We start from the raw sequence: 20,790 nt of genomic DNA, 5'->3' as shown, positions 1-20,790 counted from the left end.
TGTGTGTGTGTATTTGGGCAGCACAGTGTGCTTCCCAGTTGCCAGCTGGCCTTACTTTAATTTACAGACCCTCCGTAAGAATGAGCCAATCCCAGACATGTATACACACACATGACCTCTGTGGCAGCATCATACACAAAATAAAATATGTCCATTGGTCCATTTGACTTTACATTTTTAAGTGCGAGTGCTCAAGACTTAAGAAAGCACAAAAGCATGAAGTTGTCCAAAGCCAATCGATGAAAACCGTAGAACCGGGGGCCAAGCAACTGGAAAAGGCAATTATGAACACCTATTAGTTTTGACAAATTGTATTGTCAAAAGAGGAAGTTACACAAGTGATGGCAGCTCTTTAGGGGACGGTGTGCACCATAGCTGAGCCACATCCTGCTACTGTATATGACGGCACATTTAAAAAGGAGAAAATCCTAACAAGGGCTCAAGCAACAGATTCTAAGTTCATGATGTATATCTTCTCACGCTATATCGCCACATGCTCGTGTAAACCCCTGCCCAGACACTGTAGTGTCAACAGTCTGTGTTTGTCCCTTCGCTACCATGACACCCCCCTGCACAAAGCCTGCTCCATTAATAAGAAATAGTTTCCCCAGTTTGCTGTGGAAGACATTGACGAACCTGCAAAGTATGTGTGTGTGTGTGTGTGTGTGTGTGTGTGTGTGTGTGTGTGTGTGTGTGTGTGTGTGTGTGTGTGTGTGTGTGTGTGTGTGTGTGTCTCCCTGTATGCAGGAGACAGATGTCTTCCTGTCACATTGCCAGCACTAAACGGAGGGACTTTTCACCTGCACCCTTCTTAAAGAAAAAAAAGGTCCTCCAGCCCTTCACTTTCTCTCCTATCCGTCAAGGGCAAACGCAAAACAGCGCTTTAGTTTTGAAGACTTGTTGGTCCCAATGTACCTAAACAACAAAATATCGTTTGTCAGTGTTTCTCACTGTAGTTTTCTTATCGAATGCCCCTAATGGCAAGCCGTCATCATTTGGCAGTATTGAATCTGTTCCACCCCCTCTCTGAGTAAAGTTTTATGAAATTACAACACCTCAGGGCTTCAGTCTGCATCAACCAGATCATCGAGCGCCATTTGAAAAGCGCCCCACACCTTTTCCCTACTTCGAGTCATTTGGAACGAGAACAGACACTTTCCTTTAGACATGTTCGGATCACATGTTGTTACTTTTCTTAAAGCATAATCTTAACCTATTCAGTAAGGTTTAAGGACACATCATGATAGAGGAAGACACTAGCATTGGCAGTTAGATAAAGGTTTCTCTGTGTGTGTGTTTCGAGGTGTGAATGGGAGAGAGTGAGATTGTGCACAGAGAAACAAAGATACAAAGAAACAGCCTTCGGTCAAGGACACATGCTTTTATATACACGACTACATCGTGCACACATATTTCTTTACACGTACTGTAGTAACCCACGTTTGTGTTATTTATTTCCTCCACAGCATGCAGCACATATGCTAGTTTTCCGCCTCCCACTGAGCAGAGAAACACTTGCTCATATTCCAATGGAAATATTCAGGGTTGTATCTGACCCTCCTCCCACTCGACTGTACATCTTAACCCTCCCCCTTCTGCAATGTATACACTTCATTTACAATTAAAACCACCTGGTTTTTTCTAACCCTACGCAATAAAGCTAATGTGATGACATTTTAAAGAGGCAGACCGTGCCGCTCCTGATTTCTCTGCTTTTTTTTTTTAGTGTTTGGTCCTTCTTCAGCAGAGCTACGGTAAATGCAGTTCCATGACAACAACAGAAATCTAGGCAGGCGGTGAGCGAAAGCCCCGTTTGCATGTGAGATGTGTATACAGAAGAGGGCTTGAGACAAGGACATGTACTTTGTTACAAGACATTACAACACTAACACGCCTGCAGCTAGTGTTCGACACTAAAACCACAACCAAAAATTGCAATATTCCAAATCTTACAATATGACATTTCCTACATTGCATCTTTCTAGAAGCACATAGAAGAAGTGTAATCCCCACTGCCTGGACAGCAACACATGTGTACAAACACTGGCCATGCGATCACCATTGATGGTTTCTCCTGCCATGTGCAAAAAACAACAGTCAAATTATGCGAAACAAGGTTTTCTAAGCACTGATTTTGGAAAAGCGTATAATGACACCTAAGCCCAAGAGAGATGATGGTGGAACATCAGATTGCATGTTCAATCTGAAGGCCACCGCGAGTGCACACACAATCTATGACCTGTGTGTTTAGCAGAGAAATACAGTCAGCAAGACCATAAGACTGATGGTGTTTTCTGGCTCTCTCTGCATTTCTAGAAAGCCAAGGCCCACCCAAACACGTCAACACAGCCCCTCGCAGACAGAGTGTCAGCTCAACGGCTGGCATGCCGCTCACACAAACACACAGGGTACAGCCAGTCCAACCTTGAATAACACACTCTCCCCATGGCAGTGTGCCAGTCGGCTTGTGAGCATGTGTGGTCTCATCATGTGTATGAAAAAAGAGACTTTATATTTGATCACAGAGGAATTGAGGGATTTCCAGAGGGGTCTGCATCAGGCACTTACCCGTGGTGGAGTGCAGACTCTCCAAGCTCCAATAGCGAGACAGGACCCCCCTCAGAGTTCCACCCAAGGTACCTCCGCGTCCACCCATACATCCACCCACCCCGAGCCCTGCGTCCAACATGCTGTCCACCACCCCGGCTGTGGGGCTCCCTCCGTCCGAGTCGGAGCACGGAGACAGCCCCAAGCTGCCGCTGCTGCCACAGCTGCCCCCGGGCAGGGGCACGCCCCCTCCAGAGCCCTGCTGGGTCCGCATCCCGATCAGGGTGGACGACAGCAAGAGGGGGGACGGCAGTGGGCAGTGAAGAAGTAAGTGGAAATGAAGGAGAGGCAAGACAGGCTGAGCAGGTGGTTTATCCCCAGGGCGAGAGCGCAGAGGAGGAAGAGGAGGCGGAGGATATCTGCGGCACTATACGCTGAGGTAAGCTTCAGCTGTCAACTTGCTGCTTCCTCCTCCTCCCATTCACAGCCGGCTGTAGCAGCTCTGCTCTCCTCCACCTCTCTGCTCTGGATCGCTCTCATGCAACGACAGCCTCTCTCTCTCTCGCTCTCTCTCTCCAGGCTGACATCAGTGGGGGTCCTTCAGGGGGGTTCCTGCAGCGTAAACGGCTCACTAATGGTGCAGTATCCACTAAGGTGGAGATGAAAACAGCCAGCCCTCTCCCTCGCTCACTCCTCCCCCCTTTCCTCCACCCTCCCGAACACACAACAACAAACACACACACACACACACACACACACACACACACACACACACACACACACACACACACACACACACACACACACACACACACACACACACACACACACACACACACACACACACACACACACACACACACACACACACACACACACACACACACACACACACACACACACACACACACACACACACACACACACACACACACACACACACACACACACACACACACACACACACACACACACACACACAGTCTCTATTGGTTTTCAATTCTACAGTGAGTTACAGAGCAGATTTTCAGATTATGTTTCTGGTTATTTTCCTCCATATTGGCTCTAGCACTTGATTGACGAATATATTAATACAGGTATGATGTAAATGCTGTTTAACATGCTGAACTTACAGGATCATATATATAATGATGATTAAACAGATACATGACACCAGCCATTTGAAGCAAATGTTGTGACACACTCAGAGGCTTCACCAACAACAACTAAGTATATTAGCCTTCTATCAGCTTCAAGAGGCGGTACAATTAAATATTGGCATTTTATTTTCATTATGCTTATCAAGAATATCTGTCTCCATCCCAATACACGGGAGGTTTAATCAAGTTGTATAAACTCTGTTAGTTTGGAAAATGCACAGAACCTGGACCTACTTTCTTGTAAAGAAATACCGTTGACAGTATATTCTGCATGATCCCCAATAAGCTCAATGATGGGCTAAACCTAAAGCTATGCACCCGAGGCTAACAGTGCTGACCTCACAGTGGAATGTCTGAGTTTTTGTACATCAAGCATATGACAAAAAAACAGAATATATATTTTGAAAAGGGCTCATAATCTGAAAGTGTCGTGTAGGAGGATGGGGGGAAGTTAAACGAAGATGTGTTTTCTGCGGTTGGTGAACTGAACTGAAACTAATACGCTATGTGGATTATTGCTTTTGTTGGACTATTTTTCATGAACTATATGGATTATACTTTTTCATTCACATGGGACTGACTGTTCTTGAACTATTGAATATAGTATTGTGTTGATGTGTTGTGGTTCAAAGGTGTTAATTTACTATTGAAAATACAGACATATTGTACTGGTTAAGAGGGGCATGTGCTGTATGTTTTTCCCGTCGGTAACATGTACCCGTTGTAGGGTTTGACTTGATCTTAACTATAAATTGTCAGGTCTGACCTGACTGGCACCCCAGCAACTATAGTCAAACCGCTACAATACAACTTTATCCGCAGTATATATATTATGCGGTCCAAAGCCAGCGTTGCACATGAAATCTAAAGCTATGCACCCGAGGCTAACAGCGCTGACCTAACAGTGGAATATCTGAATTGTTGTAGATCAAGCCTTCATTCCTACGGGTGGTATTAGATTCCAGACTAATGAAACCACCTTAAAAGAGGATTACATGAGAAAAAAAAGAGATATCACTGTGGAGATTAGTTCTGCTCTGCTCTCACAATGATAACGCATAGCACAGCGTAGAAAGATTAAAGTGTCTCTGTGTGTGCGGTCTTATTCTCATGCCCACCCTGCACTCGTCTCATGATTCAGAAGACAATTGAAATAAGTCCGCTTAATCTAATTATACTGACGACATCTGCAGCACGACCACTGACCTCACTTTCAGATCTGCTGCCTAGTTACATTTGGCAAGATATATCCAACTACAAGTGATATATTTAGTAGTTGTTTAACACCCTGCCATAAATATTTATGTCACGTGATTTCCAGTAATATGGTCTAACATGATGTTGTCTTTCTTCTCTCTGGGTATGAAGAAAGGAGAATCTGATGGCATATTAGTATTGATTATATGCATCTGTATGGTAGCTGATAAATGTCACAGTGAGAGCTTACTGCAGCCAGCAGGTGGAATAAGGAACTGCACCGGTTCTGTGCCTCAACTACAAAACATTGTACTGCCATATGACACTAAGAACAGCACATACAGTATGTCACAAGGTTCATATGTTCCTACCGCCGGTGTATTCACCATCCCAAGGTGAGTCTGGAGAGGAAGTGTTAAATGCAGAGGACTTAGTCAGAGGGGTACTTACAGAAGTAGGAGATGTGTCTTCTCCAGCCGAGGCAGTCCAGACCGATGGGGGTGCTCTGAGAGAAGCAGTGGGATTTCAGGGGCATCCCACGGAAAGCCTCAATGGGACCCAAGCTCTCTCCAGCATCAGTCTGTGGGAATAACAGGAGAGTATTTTCAAATCACTGACATCAACATTTATTTACCCGCGAGGCGGACATGAGCCCGTCAAAAAAAACTATCAAGAAATTGCAGAAAAGGAAGAAAAGAATACAAGAAAAGGCATGCGTGAATGTGCAGAAGAGTGGAAATGTAGGAGGCCATGCCTGAAGCAGATAGTAAAGTGACGAGAGGCTTCGTATCCACGATACAAAGCCGTCAGACAGGAGCAGACTGTCCAGGAGGAACGGACACTCAGAAACAGGAGAAGAGAGGAGTGTAACAAAGACTTCCAAGGTTCGGATCTTTGCTTCGGCGGCCGGAGGCGCTGTGGCCTCTTCTTACTTTGTCCATGTCTTCAGACAGCAGCGTGTGGAGCTGGCCCAGACTCCCCCGGATGGCTCTGGCCAGTTTGCGGTTGTTTCTCTTTTGCTCTTCGATCCAGTGGTCGTCTAAAAACCGTCTCCTTCGCTGCTGGCCACCTCCGTCACGGATCACGCCCACCCAGCAGCCTGTCCTCAGACCACTGGGAACCAAAGAGGGTGTCCCCTCGCTCGTCTCCTCGCTCTTCACCTCCAACAGCCTTCTTGTTCTGGACAGGCTGCGAGGGCGACCAGTGTTTGGTGTTCCCTTTTAAGTGCACAGTTCACTGGTTAGTCACATTCACCTTTTCAACCGCTGCTTATATCTCTAGATGTTGAGAAACTAATCAAACTCGTATTGCATTGTGGCGTCATTTGGCGAAGTAAACAATGAAATTAAATGTATTAATTAAAAATGCTGTTTAAATAGGCAGTTGTATTCCCCTTCACCTCCTTTGTGTCCTTTAACTGCATTTTCTTCATGTGATATATGAGTGCCATCCAGACGCCAAAATATCCGGTTTCATAGGGTTCTACACTTTTAACCAAATAAAATATCCAGCTCCAAATTACTGGAAAAAATAAAGTTGGTGACCCGAGCCCATAACCATCGACTGGTAAATGAGATTGAATTAAAGTGGGAGGAAGCCACAAGGTGGGGCTAGTCTTCCAGTTTTCCTACTGGCTTTGTATCACAGGACTATTGTAGGAACTGGCAGGGCGGTGGGCCGATGGTGACCGTGTAACTGACAGTATGGAAATCTACCACACTGCTGGGGGCTGAGGGAGGGGAAAAGAGTTGACTCTGCTGTTTCTCTCCTCCTCTTCATTTAGAGCGTGGAGAGCCACAAAGAAGGACTTGTTCTCGGTCCCCAACCCAGATACTGACAGATCTAGTAGATACACTGGCAACCACCCTGAGACCCACACACTAACGCCATCGTCTGCAGAGTAAGAGATTAACTGGTGTTGCTCTATTTTTCTATTCATTCCAAGCCAGAGTTAGTGAGGGTGCGTTGGAGGCGGGGATGAAACACTTTTCCCAGGGAGCTGGAACCCTACTGGCATCTTAATTGAGACCTTAACAAGGACCGGTTCATCTCTACAGTTTTAAAGTGACGTTAACATTTAAAAAGGAAGGGCATTTACACATACACACAATTGAATCCCAGACAAACCTTGGGACTTAAGGTTCAAGGTTCTTTATTGTCAAACTAACATAGCTACAGAGTAATTATGTCGTTGAAAATCTTAGGTCACAGGCTTCTCCAACAATGCAACACAATATATTAAGATTATATAAGATGTCTGTATCAAGATGTCACACATTTAGTTTCAAATGTTACAAAAATCTGCATGACAAACAGACTTCTCTTACCTCTAATTCGTTGATAGAGCCAATGGAGCTGATTTGTGAATGGCTGTCTATTCTGCCTTCGGCTGCATCCACAGGGCTGAGGCTGACCCCCACCGGGCTAGCTGAAGGTTTTAGGGTCTTAGGTCTCTCGGGGGGGTCTGTTAATCCCTCCACGCTGACCGACTGGCTCAGAAGGAACGGACAGGCAGAACTGGCCCTCGCTGAGTGAGAGTAGCAAAAGATTTTACGCTGAGCTGTCGGCCTGGGACTGTTGGGTTTGGGGCTCATTGGCCGCAAGGGTCCTTTAGTCAAACTCTCACTGACCCCTGGGTGGGACTTGGTCCAGGCTGGGGAAATCTGCTGAGTAAGGGTGGCTAGTGAGGAGCTTAAAGGTGAGACAGGGCTGGTGTTGATTGGCTGTGAGACTGCCGAGTCATCTAGAAAGAGAGGAAGGCCCGACTCAGTAGTAAGTTCACCATTTGGTGATAACTTCCTTCTCTGGCCTTCAGATTTACAGCCATGGGGGGTTTCATTTCCACTCGCTTCCCAGGGAACTTCCCGCTTCGAGGTGGGATCAGTATGGTGGCGGGCTCCGGGGGATGTGGGAGAGCCGGGACTGCTGAGCCTGTCCAGGAGTGGAGAAGACGTTGTGTCTTCACAGCTCGGCCCAGAAGCTGTGCTGGTACATTCCCCCTCTGGCACTGAGATGGCTCTTTTCAGCAGCTCAGCCTCCCTGGCCTTTTTTAGCCTCCTTGAGGTTTGTTTGGCTAAACCAGAATCCACATCAGTGCCCACAGTGGCCTGCTCCTCGTTCTCCTTATCCAAAGATCGGGACTCAAACAGGCTGGAGAGAGACTTGTGTGCTTGTGCAAAGCGCATGCGGATGTTTAAACTGTCATTGCTCTTGCTCCTCTTGTACGTCTGCCCATTGGGGGCCTGGGCCAGACTGAGGAGGGGGTTGTCTGGGCTCGGTCCTCCGTTTCCTTCCCCATTACTCCCCTGTCGTACATGGCGAGTTTTGGGAGAAGAGGGGAAAAAGCCAGAGTCCTCTTCTTCCATCTCATAATGCATTGAGGATAGTGATTGGTTAAGCACGTTGCCTTTGACAAAAACCTCATCGTCTGAGTTCTCCCTATGTGGCCCTTGCTCAGACAGAAGGCCCTCGCCTCCGCAATCAGATGACTCCGGGGTTATCTCCTCACCCGTTGCACCTTTTGAGCCCTTCGACTTCCTAAAAGAAGGCATTTTTGCAAACACAGAAAACTTCGAGCTTTTACTTCCTGCCTGGCTGCCTTTCGATTTGCTCCTCTTGGTCATTTTGTCATGGTTGGTATTTCTGTCTAAAGGAGAAACGGGATCCTCAAACTCATCGCAGGTGCTGCTAGCTGAGGTGTAAGACACGGCATCATAGGCAGAAGTCTTGGGTCCGCCACTACCGTGCAGAAAAGATGTTGCCGGGCTCACGTCAGGTTCTGATTCAGCAGAAGTAAACGATTCTTCTTCTATTTCAGGCTGGTGTTGGGGACTGGATATGACGCCGGAAAGGCTAGCCCTAACTTCCTCTGTAGGCCTCATGACCTCATATACGTCCGTTGTTTCTATTTTAAAGTCATCCTCTGTTGTGCCACAATATTCCAGTGATCGCTCAGTCTCCAGAATTGGCTCTAAACTGCTGACAGGGAGCAGGTTATGGCCGACATCAGGGTGTGTGTACCTCACCCTGACCTCCTGCTGTGGAGCTGACAAAGTGACCTGTGTGTGGTCTCTAAACCCCTCAGCCGGTGTATATTCCTTTAATGGCTCGGATAAGCTGCCCTTTCCTCTGTTAGATAATCTGTGATGGCTAAATGCACTGTCCATTAATAGGCTGTCTGAACTTGACCCTAAGGGTTCAAGACCACCGTGTCTTTCGGCGTTCGAGCACTTGAACCCTAGACTGATGACAGTATTGCCCTCATCACTCTTCTCTGCTGTAGTTCCATCTGTATGAGCCAGTCTTGAATGGCTGTGGATAGAAATGTGTTTCCCTAGCACACATTCAGTCTCTTCACTACTGCAATGGCTTCGGTAGTCCAGAGAAGACTGGAACACCTCAACATGTTCCTGGGTCTTGGCTGCATGTTCTAAAGGGTTATTGGTCGCGTTCAGTGATGGTTCAACTACAGGACAACATATTCTCTCATTACTTTTGTAGTGGGCTCCCCGTGAGAAACAGACTGAACCCTCCCCTCTTCCGAGCCCTTTTGTACTGGCCTCTGTGTTATTGTTGGAGTCTGAGGGGAGAGAAAAAGAGGCGTTCAGGCTATTGGGAGGTTCGGGGATCTTACGCGGCTGCTGATTACAATGACTAGAAAGTGCCCTGACAGTAGTTTTTATGTCTGTTAGGGAATTGCCCCGGTGGTGTTCTCTGCTAATATCATGAGGGGACTCGGTAGCCACAGGACAGGATGATGTTTTTCCTAACGTAAAGCACGCTTCTGGATCACTGACAGTTGCTTGTGGATCTAGTCTTTGCTCAACGTGCTCTGTTGTGCCAAACTGTGGACGATGGACACTGCCTACAACAATTTGTTCATGATAAGCGGGTGATCCTTCCCTCCTTCTCTCTCCTCCAAAGTCCTCTGACAACAGACGGGAGGATTCCTCTGCTCCTTGGTTGCCCGAACAAAACAGCAGATTCTCTGAGAGTGTTTGATGAGGCAGACATTCATCAGAATCCAGACAAATGTAGGATGGGATTTTAGCTGAGTCAGCTCCTGGTTCTACAGAGCCTGACTGGGACTTCTCCAGAAGCTTGTTCGCAGATTTGAGCTGCCTATGAGAGGGTATTTCTATTGTAAATACCCCCTGATCCAAGAGATTAGGGATCAAACGCTGGGTTCGACCTGGTTGACGTTGTTTGTGATCCGTTTGGACAGGTGAAGCTACAGTCGAAGCCTTTGGGGCCGAGGTTAATTCAGCAGAACAGGTGTCCAAAATAAAAGAGTTTGAAGTCTCTGCAGAAAATGTGATGGACGAACATATTTCATTTACTGTCCCAGGTGGTGCACACCCATACTGCCCCGCCTGAAGGCAGACACCCGACACCTTTGCCTTATCCCGAGGCTTTGTTCCACTATTACAAACCTGAGGGCGGATATCTGCCGGTCTCTCCTCACACACAGTTCGTGAACAGCAAACATCCACATTGTGTGCCAATATATTAACGGTATTGATTGTGTCGGTGAGCTTTTCTAATGCACTATTTTTCTTTGTGCCATGTGCTTCTGTGATGTCTGGACTTGCACCAACAGTTTCTGTACTTAACTGAGAGTCTGCCTCTGGTTTAGAGAGTGTTTGAGTATCTTTCAGATCTGTAAAATGTGTATCAGCTATGCACGTTATGTCATTACAATGACTCTCTATTCTGTTATAGGTTGCATTATAATTTGTGCCCACACTCTTACACAAGTCCCCTTCGTCTTTGTGCGCTTTAAGAGCCTGTACGTCTTCATTAATTACACCCTGCTGTTCTACATGTTCTCTGTGTGGTCTATCATTACAGTCACTACTGCATCTACTTAAATGTGTATCTTTCTCTACAGAGTAAGTGCCGAGTAGTTGAATATTCTCTACTTCCTGAACATTATAGACTTCTAATCTTCCTCTTTCTGCCTGTAACCTTGTGTTGTGTTCATGTGTGATCTGCTGTTGGTGTGTGTCCACAACCCTATCCTCCGTGGTGTCTATGTGTATCGTGCATGTTTCTGTGGATTCACTCAGTCTGTTGCTTTCTTTAGGTTGCGCATGCAACTTCACTTCCTGAGTGTCTGGTGGACTATTTACCTTCGTGTCAAAGGTGTCTGTGTTGTGTTGGCTTTGTACATGTAAACTGTATGGCTCCGTGCCGTCCTTGACTTGAGTTGCGGTGCAAACAGCCTGTAAAGTGGACTGTTCCTGTTGCAAGTCTAGTTCCTCTGTATACGGATGACACAGGTCTGAAGGTCTGAGCTCCGTGGGAATATTAGGTTCCACGTGGTTCTCTGGGCTTTTCCTCCTGCTACATCTAAATCGTCCAACATAAGTCTCTGTCTGTGCATCTCTGCGTTCCTCTTTTTCCGTCACCACCTCTCTCCGTCTGGCTTTTCTCTGCCCAGTGCGGAAGGTGCCGACTGTTGCTCTCCGACTAAGGCATGCACCCTCCAGTCCCAGCAGGGCGTCCACAGAGTCCTCCCCATCCGGACTCAAATCTGACAGGGTGTCGCTGTGCCGTGAGCGGGAGTCACAATACTCATCCGATGTGTCCCCCCCTCCCGTGCCTCTATTGCACCATTCCTGGGAGTCAGCACCCAAATCACCCTCCTCTAAGCCTAATCCTTCAGAGGGGTGGGGGGAGTGTTCGAGGGCTTCCTGGGGCTGTGGAGGCAGAAAGAAAGAAGAAGGGGGTGAGATAGAAATCAGCACAGGAGCAACAGGTGGTTTAGCACAAGGCTATATGAATCTTAAAGCCGATCCTCAAACAGCAACAGGCTGTGTTTTAGAAAGCAATATGTAAACTATTGATTTTAATACTAAGAGTCAGTCAACAAGTCCTAAAGCCAGGCACACATCCGACTGAAGTCATGGTGTGTCGCATTTAGTCTTAGCTATTTTTATTAAGTCACAATTTATGAAAAGCAGGTAAAATGTTAATAACTTTAATTGGTAAAGCAAATCAAATGTGTTAAAGTCGAACTAAAACTTGCATTCCCACCCAAAAATAAGTTGTATATGATGATACTTTAGCTATTGTGCTTATGGACCGATATGAGGAAACAGCAGCCGATATCCTCTGAGTGACGGTTTCCTATGACAGCTGTTGACTAGAGCCAGAGTTGCAAGGAGACACACTGTCACGTTCTGTGCAGCATTAATAACTGGAGAATGTCATATTGCATAGCCTGTGGGCGTCAATAGAACATTTCCACATCTACAATTAGCAGCTTTGGTGAACACCAAGTTATTTCCCACTTCTAAACTGCTAGCGTTAGCCTCCATTCCCATTAGACTTTCTGCCACTAAATGTTTTTGTGATTCAAACCATAGGACAACATTCATATTTTGATGAAACCAATAAAACCATATAGATACGAAAGTCAAAAAATAATATATACAACATTTATTGGCAGAAACTTGTTACGAGGGACACCGTTTCCTAAAAGAAACAAATGTTCTGCATATTGTTGTTGCTAAGGGCTGGAGTTTAGGTCACAAGCAACAGGTTGTTCTCCCTCTTAAAAGCAGTGTGCGCACACACACATGATCCATGTCAACATTTTACTTACTCTCCAGCGCTTCAGTGCATCAGCTGTGTGCAGCACCAAGGCAAAAAGACGAGCGGCAAACCAGCTCAGCACAGCTCCCATGGCGTCCCACACACACACACACACACACACTCACACACATCACCACACGGTTCATACACTCAGCCGGAGAGTGTCCTCTTCCCTGATTCTACATGTCCGTGGCTTCCCTCTGCACTCTTCTGCCTTTGTCTCTGTGTTTATCTTCTGTGGCCGTCAACCGTGCTCGCTAAGAGCTCCATGTCTTAAATTACAGACCCTCCCCTTTCCTCATCCACCTGCACTCACTGGTCTAAACACAGAGCCAGATAACGGGGGCGAAGAAGGTAGGAAGAAGCAGAACTTTTCACTGCATGTTTACGATGTGTTCCTTCTGCCGCAGACAGGACATAATCCAGACTCAAACCAGCAGGTACACAGCGAGCTCTGTGTCTCAATAACATGAAGAAAGCCCTGCTATAAATAAATACAGAGCTGCGACTCCAGGCAGAGCAGAGTGCATGACAACTCCAGGCGAGGGCACGTAACCTTAAGCTAACTCAAATCACATTAGGAAGAACATGGCACCAGGATTTCGGATGACATTTCATCGAGTAGTCCTACTCTAACCATATAACGTTCTCTTTCTGGTCTAAATACATTTTTTAACGGCAAATACTGATAATTAATTATGAAAAATGAGCGCAAATTATAAAATCAATCACTGTCAAAAGTCACTTCAGATTAAGAGGACACTGCATTCATCAATTCTTCAGGATAATGAAAAATACACTCGCATAGGGCAGGGCTAAACCAGAAGAACAGCAGTGATTGGTTTGTGCAGACGTGCTCTGTTTCCCGATAGGCCGGTGTTATTTCCTGCTAATGAATTAGAGTCTTAAAGAAGCTTAAAGGCTTAGATAGCACCTTTTTTTTAGCAGATAGTGAGGCGGCTGGTTGAGGCACAGCACTATGACCATTTAGCGATCCAAGCCTGCCTATTGGTCCATGTTATTATCACCTGCAGGAGACGGGGCCTGCACTTCTGACCAAGCAGCTTTCATTAGAATAAAATATTTAGATTCCATCCACTGTATTTCTGTATTGTACTTTGCCATTTTGTATTAAACAAGAATGGCAATATTTAAATACAAATAGGACAATTAATGATTCATCTGTACGTCATTAAAAAAAGATTGAGCTGCATCTGTTGTTTCAGGACAACCGGGGACAAATCAAATATGTCATATTCGAGGCATCGCTGTGGAACAATTTCTTGACAAACAACAATTGTATTAAATGTACCCAGCTCTTCTGTGCAGCGTCTCAGTAGTGCAAAAACCTGCAGTGTTGAACTTGAAGATGAACTGCCTGTGACCTGAGGGGGTTACTTAAGTCCCAGACAGAGTAAAGACAACACACACACAACTGAGCTTTTAAAGTAAACCCTCCGACACACACACTCTCAGTTCATGGGGTTATGAGCCAGAACCCCAAACACAGAGGAAAAGTGAACTGGAATACGTCTACCACTTATTTTGAAGTATTAAAAAGTAAAATATCCGATTGTAATCACCAAATCAGTGAACGACAAGTCTAGTTTAAGGAACACGCAGTCAGAAAACTATCTCTTGATTGGGGTTGTCGAACAATAATATAATATATATCAGTTTATGAGACCGTCCTCCAAAGAATTATCACAACACGTTCTTTCAACCTACAGTATGTTTATGTTTGACAGATGAAGACCTCTAGTGGACATAATGACTGTTGTCTGTCACGAGGCAAAAAGCAATAGTAGTAGAAGAACTTCCTGACTGGCACACCTTGGCTTGGACAATAATGCAGACTAACTTTACTCCTACTATAACAACACTTGCTATAAAAACACACAAACAATACCTGTCTTTTGAGGCATCGAGATTGTCCTCTCCCTCGTCTCTCTCCCTCGTCTCTCTCTCTCTCTCTCTGCATCCTAAGGCTGCACAGAGCGTTCTCCTGCCGACGCCACCCACACCCAGCCTGGAGGGAATGTGTCCGTGGGTGCTGCGATCACGCGGATGTGTCAGGGCCCTGGGGACAGCTGGCTATTGTACCGGCAGGGGTCCTCTGAGTTCAAACATCACGCAAATACACACCGTTCAGATGAACACACACCAACACACACCAACACAGCTTATCTTTCTCTGCTCCAGGACACAGTATTCTTCATTCTGCTGTGGCCCAGCCTTTACCTTCCCACACCTGGAATCAAAACTCCACCGGTCCAGATGCAAAAAAGACACCTCAAACTAGTGTGATGCTTTCTTTGTGTAACAGTGAGTGACATCTGGCAGAATAAATTATGCATGCTGTCCTAAGCAAGCCACAGATGTATACAAAGCTTACCTTTAGTGTCTTGCAGTATAGAATCTGTGTTTACTCCTCGTCCCTTTTCGCGTTACTCTCCTTCTGTCTCACCTTAAACTTCCACTGCTCCCTCCATCACTGCCCCTCTTCCCTCAGCCCTCCTCTGAGGTCATCCCTAAATTGCCGCCTATTGTCTCGCATCTCAGCCGAGAGGAGGATGGAAAGAAAAACCTGATCTCTTTTCTGGAGGCTACTTGGAGTAACGTAGGACAGGGAGGGGAGGTGGTGGGAGTCCCTGAATGTGAAACCTCAATGGACACAGATTATTTTCTAGTTAATTCAAATCCTTTTGAAGTTTAAAACTACAATGCTGATAAGGTAATGGAAGATAAAAGCATTTATCTAAGACCCCAGGAACAGCACTTAGCTTAGCTGTGAGGTCATTTTGGCAAAGTGACCAAAGCAGATGACATAGCACACTTAGGCCCAAAATGACATTTTTCCGTACACAATCATTTCATGAGCAAGTACAAGGTTAAGTATCAGAATGCCGACCCAAGCAGGAGAAAGAGTGCAGAAGGATGCACTGCCGTATGGGCTCTGACTTCTAATACTGAGAGGCAGGCTTTGAATTGGACTGAATGGGCCGTCATGTTTGGATAACTCATCCTGTCTCTGCAGAATTAAGTCTTTGGACACCAAGACTTTATCTGCTGTTTTGGCAATGTCCTCAAGCACACTGATGCCAACGGAAACAATGTGGGAAGAGGTCCAAGGTCATATACTCATCTGATTAGAGTTATTTAATATTGAGTATTTGCAATCCATGTTTTTAACACATGGATTGCAAATGAAGCATAATGGGGTGCACTGCTTTTGACTTTATCCATTGAGCAAATAACAAGGGATTGGAAAAGGAAGTTCATACACAGATTCAGTACCAGTAGTACTACTAATACTGCAATACTTATACAGTATTCAGTTTCTGCATAATCCCGCAGATGGACTGAATAAAAAATAACCTCCTTGGCGATGGTAATGATTTAGGGGGAATTCTGGGTGTTAAGTGTCATTAAGAGCTTTCCACAGAAAACTGGTATTGATCAGATTTACAAAAAATGGGTCATTAAGCTAGTACCCCCAATCCTTTTTGACTTGTGACCCCCTAAAACCAAGCCACCGATCTGTCAATCTGTTAGCCATACTAAGTACTTTCAACATTCGAGTTCAACCACATGTTTTTACTTCCTCTTTCCAATTCAATTAATTGTCTCATGACCACAACAATGTAATCTTCTAACTGTATAAATCAATCAGTTAGTTCCAATGACTGACATTAACTCTAAACACCAACCAGCGTACGAGGAGAGTGACACTGATCTAAGGATAGTGAAAGAGTTTTGTGAAAGTGGTCACACAGAGGAAACACAGTGGACCTAATGGAGTCTATGGTTACAACAGACAGCTGCCACTCAATTATTCATGAGAGGAGAACAAGCTGCTGCTCTGACGCACAAAGCAGAGTTATTATAGAATTATACATACAGGACAACCTAAATGGATATATATCTCCGTTATTATGCAATATAATAAAGTCATTGTGGGTTTACTTTCTCTTCAAACTGATGGAAGAACATTAAAATACCATTCAAACTTTCCTTAAAAGGGGACCCATCATGCAAAATGCACTTTTTTTTAATGTCTTTTATACATAATGTGTCCCCGGTGTGTCGGGGAACTCACGCAGCGTCAGAAAATAAAACCCTTTCTCTTTTCCTCCGCAACCAAATCTTTTAAAAACGGGGGTACAACGAGCGGATACAGATTTGCTGCCGATATTATGTAATTTCGGATGGTGGACCCACAGAGAGTTGCCATCAGAAACAATGCCTGGCTTGTTTTGGACGTAATCTCGTCTTTGTTTACATTAGCAAGCCTCGCTAACACTCAGAGCTAACCTGTACTGGAGAGCACATGTGTTTAAAAAGTAGGAAATAAAAAATAACTCACCTTGTGATAAACCCGCAAGAGAAAAAGCATTTGAGCTCCATACTGTTTGAGAAATAATCTTTGATGTGGTTTAGAACAGGATGGCGTTTTATCACAGCAGAATTTAACTTTATCTCCGGTAGAATTCTGATCAGGCATTAGCTCCGCCTCCTCCTCCTTTTTTTTTTTTTAACTAAGGACCCAACATCCTTGTTTCTCTAACAGGGCTGCAAAAGAGGGGTTTGAGCAGTATGGGGGCATGGCTACAACAGGGGATCTGTTTGTTATTTTAAGCAAAAAACTTCACAGACATGTTTTGTCTAGGTATGGCCATACAATATATGTTTCCACTGTCCAATATAGCATAACAGGTCCACTTTAAGACCTTAACCTCAATGTTTATCTTTCATTAGTATCTGACCGCATATCAACTCAAACACAATAATAAACTTAAACTAATTTGCATTTATATGTGTCCTAGTTAAATCAAACTCCACATCAAGATCAAATCTACCACAGAAATGTAAGAGGTGTATTGCATTGCCGTCCAGCAGAGCAGCTTAAACATGCCAATTACAAATACAAAGCCAAGTAGGAAGTGTGTAGGAAGTCTTTTGAAGAGACACAAAACAACTCTTGCTTTTCACTGTGATGAGAGTCCTACTGCGAGTGTGATGTGAATCTTCCCGTAACTTATTCCTTTAGCCTTGTTGAAAATGAACGCACAGACTTAATCTCTGTTTATTGGATTAAGGTCTAATCCGCTACTGAATTAAATTGAATTAAAGAACAAAGCCTGCGTTTGACAATGAAGCTTGATTGACACGTGCATCATAATTCGTTCGATGACAAAGCGTTTCCTATGGTTTCGTGAGCAGAACTGATGTCAGATCGACATGAATCACTTAAAAGGTCAACGCTCAGCACTGAGTTGGTCAGAGGACATTTGCTTTGCTAACGGGCTGCAGTGAAAACAGAGCACTTCAGTTTGTGACAAAGGCTTCCATTCAGCGCTTACTCAACGCCAAAGAGGCAATATTCTGTTTTACAGCAGGGAAACCGCACAAGAACGGCATGGCTAATGAGCCCAAATGTATTATCTCCAAATGCCAGATTATAAGTGATACAAAACAGCATCATGAATAAGCAGTTAGTCGAACGAGAACGACTTTTCTTTTGCAAGATGACTCCATTTTCAAAGGAGTGTATTCATAACAGAAACTTTTGATACATAACTGGAGCTTATGTTACCATGGTGATCTAGGCTGGTTAAAAGAGCTCCACCTTCGTGACATTGGAAACGCTACATGACTTAAGTCTCAACATACCTCACTTACCCTCTAATTTCTAAAATAACTGGTCAGGGAAGTTTGCTTGGACATGACTTTTCAATACTGGACCTAAAATAAAAAAGTTGCTTTGGTTTGCTTGCCCACTGTTGGAACACACACACACACACACACACACACACACACACACACACACACACACACACACACACACACCACACACACACACACACACACACACACACACACACACCACACACACACACACACACACCCACCACACACACACACACACACACACACACACACACACACACACACACACACACACACACACACACACACACACACACACACACACACACACACACACACACACACACACACACACACACACACACACACACACACACACACACACACACACACACACACACACACACACACACACACACACACACACACACACACACACACACACACACACACACACACACACACACAACCCAGCTTGTCTCCCTTCCAGCGGACACCATTTAAACACGGCACAAATTGAGTGAGCGTTGAAAACAGGCCCTCAGAGATCTGGGTTAGAATACCAATAGCACAGTGTGGGAAAGAATCAGCCAATGGATGCATGCGATTCCCGGCAGACTGCATTATACTGGCCGCGCTTCTTCCTACACAAACAAAATAATGACATTACATGGAAGACTAACAATCTTCCTGATTTAAGTATCCCAGGATGTTAAGAGTTACTAAAAGTAGAAATCTGCACAGGGTAATGGAGGACTCACATACTAGTGGGACACATGGGGGGGAAGTCTTCATTATTAAATCGGGAGGAGTGACAAAGCAAACAGGAATGCAATTATAACGCATCCCACCAATTTGATAGCGGATGGCTTACACTATGATATATTAACTAAAGGACAAACACCCAATACAGTATCAGCTGAAGACACTTAGTTTAAGTATATATTGAATGTTCACCTATGGATCTGGGGGGAAATAAACAAGCGTATATTATTTAAAACCCCTATAATCAAGCCAATTCTTAACACATTGGCATCAGTCCTACACTAAGACAAGATATATAAAACATAATGGTGATCTCCAGGCTGCTGTGACGGAGAGTTTTAATAACTGTGTGCAGCAAAACCCGCTCACAGTGACAGGTGAGTTGAGCCCCCCCCCCCCCCCCTCAGGGACAGAACCAGTCCCCCTGTACCACACTAAGGCTGCGGCCCCACGAGGACGAAAACGGCTAAACGCATAGGATTAACGCAATCGCAAACGGCTTCCGTCCACATGCAATAATTATCCGGATAGTGTCTGCCCACACGAGACCGCTCCGTTGAGCTCCAACCGCTGGAGAAGCTGCAGTACATATGCAGGAGCCTGTAGGTGGCGCTGTAACTTCCTCCACAAAAGCAGCGAAGAAGAAGGTTGTCATGGTTGCCCTTCTGTTTATTCTCCGCGGTGGGGGCCGAGGGAACCGGGCAGAGTTTTTCGCCAGTCAGCGTGTATTAAAGTTGAAATCTTCCGGACAAAATTATAAAAGTGCCGGTCAAAGGTCTTCTTTGTTATTTATTGAGCTTTAAAACAAATGAATAACGACTCTATATAATATAATAATAAAATACACGGAGCCTCTCTTTTTCCTCCCTCTCTTCGGACAGCGCCAGTGTCTGTCTCATGCAGCAGCTCATCCAGTAATCAATGACCCGGCCGACTATAAAAATAAACATATTTATAACTAGTTTAGGGAGTTTGAGAGGTAATTAAAATAGCTAAGGGTGATGATCTGACTTGAAGTGTGTGTTTTGCTGGAGCGGGAGGAGCTGCAGGTGAGCAGAGCTGCGTGTCTCCGTCCTGTCAGATTAGACTTCACTCGCGAGAGAAAGATAAATAATCTGAATTCAGGATGCAGTTTACTTTGACGTGGGGGTGAGCAGCAGAGGTGGGGAGAGGCGGGGCTATTGCCTCATCATTATTGCTGTAGATGTTGCACAAACAACTGTAGCATGGTCAATAGCGTCCGGAGCACGATAGCAACTCTGCGATCCGCCATTGTTGTTGTTGTTGGTGGCGAAACACTTCAGCACTGGCGCGGGGTAAGCGGAGGTGAGCAGAAGAGGTGGGGAGAGGCGGGCTATTGCGCAATCACTATCAGTGATCTGAAAATGTCCGTATAGGGCGCACACACGGAGCTGTTTGACCCCCCAGAGAGTGGCGTATGCATTTCTATCCACCTTGGGACCCGTTGTCGTTTCCTCAGTCGTTTAGTGCCATATTCGGTCGTCCTCGTGTGGCCGAACGGTCTATATGACACTAAACAGTAACGCAAACGACCGAATTCGTCCTCGTGGGGCCGCAGCCTAACTAACACACGGTGAGTAATGATGCAGAGATGCCTCCTAAATTACCAAACGGTGGGAACTCCACAGGAGCCTGATCTACGGCCCTCCTTTCTCAAGATAACATTGTATACAAGGCTATACTGAACTGAAACCTTCAAATGTACTCACGCTAAACAACTTTACTGCTATGTTCTTCCTTGCTCCAACTTCTAATCGCGATATTTTAATTTAGATCCATGACTTTCTCAAAGAAGACAGACCACAACATAATGAATGTGTTGACTTGATTG

At 45.2% G+C, this 20,790-nt stretch overlaps 1 protein-coding gene across 2 annotated transcripts in view; it reads right to left on the bottom strand.

The window, feature by feature from the left end:
- arhgef4 (Rho guanine nucleotide exchange factor (GEF) 4) overlaps positions 1-20,790 on the bottom strand; it is a 73,422-nt gene that overhangs the window by 34,325 nt on the left and 18,307 nt on the right. The window contains exons 3-5 of one of the 2 annotated variants that reach the window (XM_034109202.2): positions 7,232-11,605; positions 5,837-6,121; positions 5,355-5,484 (exon numbers count right to left, since the gene is read on the bottom strand). In XM_034109202.2, coding sequence (XP_033965093.1) covers positions 5,355-5,484; positions 5,837-6,121; positions 7,232-11,605 — 4,789 coding nt within the window. Of the gene's footprint in view, positions 1-2,568; positions 3,216-5,354; positions 5,485-5,836; positions 6,122-7,231; positions 11,606-20,790 lie in introns of those variants that run through there. The other variant, XM_034109209.2, reaches the window with a different exon arrangement.

The sequence above is a fragment of the Pseudochaenichthys georgianus genome, chromosome 20, assembly GCF_902827115.2.
Source record: "Pseudochaenichthys georgianus chromosome 20, fPseGeo1.2, whole genome shotgun sequence".
NCBI lineage: Eukaryota > Metazoa > Chordata > Actinopteri > Perciformes > Channichthyidae > Pseudochaenichthys > Pseudochaenichthys georgianus.
The sequence above is the reverse complement of the archived record's forward strand: the minus strand, read 5'-3'. Positions and strand labels throughout refer to the sequence as shown.